We start from the raw sequence: 4527 nt of genomic DNA on the forward strand, positions 1-4527 counted from the left end.
GTTTGACTCTGACCTGCGGCCCTTTGCTGCATGTCATTCCCCCTCTCTCCCCCCTTTCACGTCTTCATCTATCCTTTCAAATAAAGGCCTAAAATGCCCCCCAAAAATTTAAAAAACAAAAAAAAGACTCTGGTTAAAGATCTGTGTTATGGTGGTTTGTGGGAAGTTAGTGGGAATGCATACAGCATTGGTATTTCCACTTAATTCTTTATTGGCAAGTTTTTCAACATTAAACTAAACGTATTCAATTATTTTTAAAATTATGCAGTCCTATTTTTGAGGTCATTTATAGATCCAGTGTTGCTGTTTTTGTCTTGTATAATGCCAAAATGTCTTCCAGTTGTGCTTCTTTCCAGGTGTATGCTAGTTTTAACAACTTCAACAATTACTTATGGCTACTATTTTCCCCACATTCCTTATAATAGCTTTTTTTTCTATTTTCTATTGATTGTATTTTAACTCATTTGAAAATGTTTCCCTGTTGCTTTCAGACCTGTTCACATGTCACTTTGCACACTTTTCTTTACATGTTTGGATCTCTCCTCAAAATCTAGTTGTGGTATAATTGCTGGTTACCACTGGTAGCACTCTGTGGCCTCACTGTAGACTGAAGAATGTGTTTCCCACTCTGGCTTGGTGGATACCATGTGTTAAGGTGTTGATGTTGTCACTAGAATGACTTGCAATCAGCTCGTTATTTGTTTCAAGGCTATGCTCTCTCTAACAAAGTGTTCGCTGAGGTGTGGAAAAAAAACAATTTATAAGGAAGAAATTGTAGGCTCTGTCTTAGTCCAAGTTAATGTGCAATGAAGCTACACCTGAGCACTTGATATAGCTGCACCTGTGAGTTAATGTATAAGCCCCTAGTGCCTGAGAAGAGTCAGCAAAAAGATAGGGGAAACTCATTAATCCTAATTATGAGCCTTCTACTCAACTGAACATTGTTAAATTGGCACTAACACTGTGTTAACGGTTGGTCACTTCTCTTCATTTTTGTACAGTTAAAAACGTCTCCGTTAACCCTTTTATAGCCGCTGATGGTAGTCTCTGTGGTGTGTTGTGTGATGGTCGTAGACTAAACGGCTGACAGTTGGACCCCAACCGAAGAACCACAGACAGCTTTGAGGTCGTTAATCATTTATTGCTAACGAGCCTTTTGGGATACAAGCCCGGTCTCAGTAAAAACTATAACTTCAGTAACAATCAAAGCAAACTTACAAGAATGATTCTTGTGGGCAAGTTAAGTTCAACAACTATTTAAAATAACTATGAAACTACTAACTGACAATTGATCAACAGTACAAGATCAAATACTTTTAACGCTACAAATGAATTCAAAAATTCACACAAAGATACTATTTACACAGATGGATATACACATAATTACTCTGGATGTACGGTTTCTCATTTAAAATATACATTAATATTTACAGGTTTTGTCAATTTATATTACAGTACACACTCACCTGAGGGATACTATGATTATGCAATGTACAATGAAGCAACACTTGAGCCCCTGATATAGCTGCACTATATAGAGTTAATGGATAAGCCTTACTGCCGGAGAGCAGTCAGCAAAAAGATAGAGGAAAATCATTAAAGCTTTAGTGCATAACTTTTAGATATTAATGAACGTCTGTCACATTGAAGCCGTGGCCAAATGAGGTGACTTTTCCCGCACAGAAACTCGAGAGAAGATAATTACCTCTTCTGAAGAGTCCATGTTTTTTTTTAATCCTCGGTGTCCTCCTTGGCGTCTAGCAAGTGCGCGATCACGGAAGGCTTGTATCATGTGGACGCGCCAACAGTTTTGTTGTCATTACTTAGATTTCTTCATGGAGGTGGCAGAAACACTAGCTTAATCCTAATTATGTGAGCCTTCTACTCAACCAAACAATTGTTGAATTGGTAGTAACACTGCACTGGTGTACCTGTGCTGCTGTAACACCGTAATTTCCCATTTTTCGGGGGTCAATAAATATCTATCTATCTATCATTCTTCTTATGTTCTTATGTGGGCGACTGAACACTCAGTCAGTTCTCTGGTTTGAACACTAGTTATGAGAAGTTAGACTTTGTTCAGTCATTGTTCCCCTTTTCTCTGTCAGATCCATAACCGCTATGAAGGCAAAGATATCTCCAACCACAAGAGGAACCTGGTGATCGCTGGTGGAGTGACTCTCTCTGTTATTGTGTCTCCAGTGGTGGCTGCAGTCACTGTCGGTCAGTTTTTTCTTCCTCCTTTCTCTCTGCCTCTGCTCTAGCTCTCAACATGCCAGAGAGGTTTTGTTGACATATCCTTGTTTGACTTTGCTAGCTTCAGGAATTTCTTTTGTTTAATCTTAAGAGTTCATATTATGCAAAAGTTTGTTTTCAAAGTCAATTGGATTTGTCATGAGCTATTACATAAGTAGAGTATGTATAAGTATGTAGACTGTTTTGATTTCTGTGCGTCAGCAACATTGGCCAGTAGTTTTTTTGTTTTATTTTTTTTCCTCAGCACCTTGGTCTAACATGTCCCCCCGGTGTCTCTCTGTCTCTTTCTCCCCCTCAGGCATTGGTGTTCCCATCATGCTGGCTTACGTCTACGGCGTGGTGCCCATCTCGCTGTGCCGTAGCGGAGGTTGTGGCGTCTCAGCTGTGAATGGCAAAGGAGTTCGCATAGAATTTGACGACGAGAATGACATGAATGTCGGCACTGGGGTCGCTGCCACTGGTAAGCTTCAGTGCCCCCGCCATGACCCCCAGCACCCACACTGACACCTAAAAGTGACTTTGTGTTCATGCCAAAGTCAGCAAAACAACACAATTTGCCTTTCTCTGACTAATTACTACTGACACCCTGTCCAAATGAAATCTGCTGCTAGTTTCACAGTAATGCTGCACGATATGAAGAAAATATGCCATTTGCAACAATGTTGTTGAATGTCGCGATAAATGAACCAACATTAAAGTGTACTCAGTTCTGCCTTTCTGCTGCTTCAGTAGTCTTCTAAAATAAAACAAATTGCTTGTTGAATTTAAATCAAATTAAATAATTCCAAACATTCTTTTATTGAACAAATTGAACCTAAAAGGCACTACTTAAAAAAAAAGTTACACTTTAATTTGCAGTTTTTACTGATATTTTCTTTCAAATAACAGTGTCTAGCATGATACGTTGCAGCCTTTTGCGATATGTATATTGCACTAGTTAATATTGTGATGATGATAAAAAAAAACGTTATATTGTGCAGCCCTACTTCACTGATGTAACATGTTCTTTTACAGTCCTTTTTTGTGCTTCTTTTGTAAGACCAGAAGCCCACAGCATCTTAGAAAAAAACAGTCCCTCCAGGATTTTAGGATGTCACAATCTTGCGAAATTTAAGCAAATTAAACCAATCAAAACTTGCAATTTTGACCAATCACCGCAACTTTTTTTGTAAATTTGACCAAATACCGGAGTTTCAACCAATCCCAGCAGTCCCACGTGCCAGACTTTCTATCAGTATGTGACTCTGAGAGCCAAGCGGGGGTGAGAACGCGTTGACATCACACGTACGTGGCCATATTCATTTCCTTTGTTTACCAAGACGCATGGGACTCGAACATCTCCGAGGTACCAACAAAACATACAGCGAAAGACCGTGCTAAACACGTCAAACCGTCCTGCCAACCTGTCTACATTTTAACATCAATGTACGCTGTGTATCCTGTCCGCTCTCTGCGAACCGCAGATGTAGAGGATGACCTAAATTGAGGACAGAAACGCTTGTTGTTGTAAGTGCAATGATAAGTTAAAGTCCAATAAATACATTATCAAACCGTATGAATGTGTGTGTATTAGCCCAGGATAGGAAATTAACTAACAATGGAAAGATCAACAAGCCACTGGTTACTATAGGAAAACTCAGCCTAGAGTAGTCTTATTCTCACCAAAACAAGTTTCCTTTTTTTGCAACTTTCTCTGTCTCCCGCGACTTCATTGCAAACAAACATACAAAAAACATTGCAACTTTTATTGCAACCTTTTACAAAAGCTCCCGGAACATCAGGCATTTTGGGCCGCAGAACTCTCAAAAAAAGTCCCCAAAATCCTGGAGGGACTAAAGTACTCTAGCTCAAGTTTTGTCACCAGAGACTACAAACACTGCCTTTTGTTTCCTGATTGGGATTAACTGAGATTGACATAAAAACAATTATTTATTTTTTTATCTATGAGTCTAATATTTTAAAATGTTATTTCATGATCGTACCTTCTGTGTAGATACTACATCAGTGGCAGACACCAGGAACAACCCCAGTATAGGCGAAGGCAGTGTTGGGGGGCTGACGGGCAGCCTGAGTGCCAGCGGCAGCCACATGGACCGTCTGGGGGCCATCAGGGACAACCTGAGTGAGACAGCGTCCACCACGGCCCTGGCCGGAGCCAGCATCACCGGCAGCCTCTCTGGCAGCGCCATGGTCAATTACATAAACAGGTACTGAAACAGCAACACACGCTGTGGGATTTAAATGGACTTCACGGTGCTTTTCCTACATTGT

General features: G+C 40.2%; 1 protein-coding gene across 2 annotated transcripts in view; it reads left to right on the forward strand.

Moving 5' to 3' along the window:
* LOC116691536 (E3 ubiquitin-protein ligase RNF19A) overlaps positions 1-4527 on the forward strand; it is a 35336-nt gene that overhangs the window by 27098 nt on the left and 3711 nt on the right. For both annotated transcript variants that reach the window (XM_032519237.1, XM_032519238.1), the window contains exons 6-8: positions 2109-2223; positions 2555-2716; positions 4250-4463. In XM_032519237.1, the coding sequence (XP_032375128.1) occupies positions 2109-2223; positions 2555-2716; positions 4250-4463 (491 nt within the window). The remainder of the gene's footprint in view (positions 1-2108; positions 2224-2554; positions 2717-4249; positions 4464-4527) is intronic.

Source organism: Etheostoma spectabile, chromosome 6 (genome assembly GCF_008692095.1).
Source record: "Etheostoma spectabile isolate EspeVRDwgs_2016 chromosome 6, UIUC_Espe_1.0, whole genome shotgun sequence".
Lineage (NCBI taxonomy): Eukaryota > Metazoa > Chordata > Actinopteri > Perciformes > Percidae > Etheostoma > Etheostoma spectabile.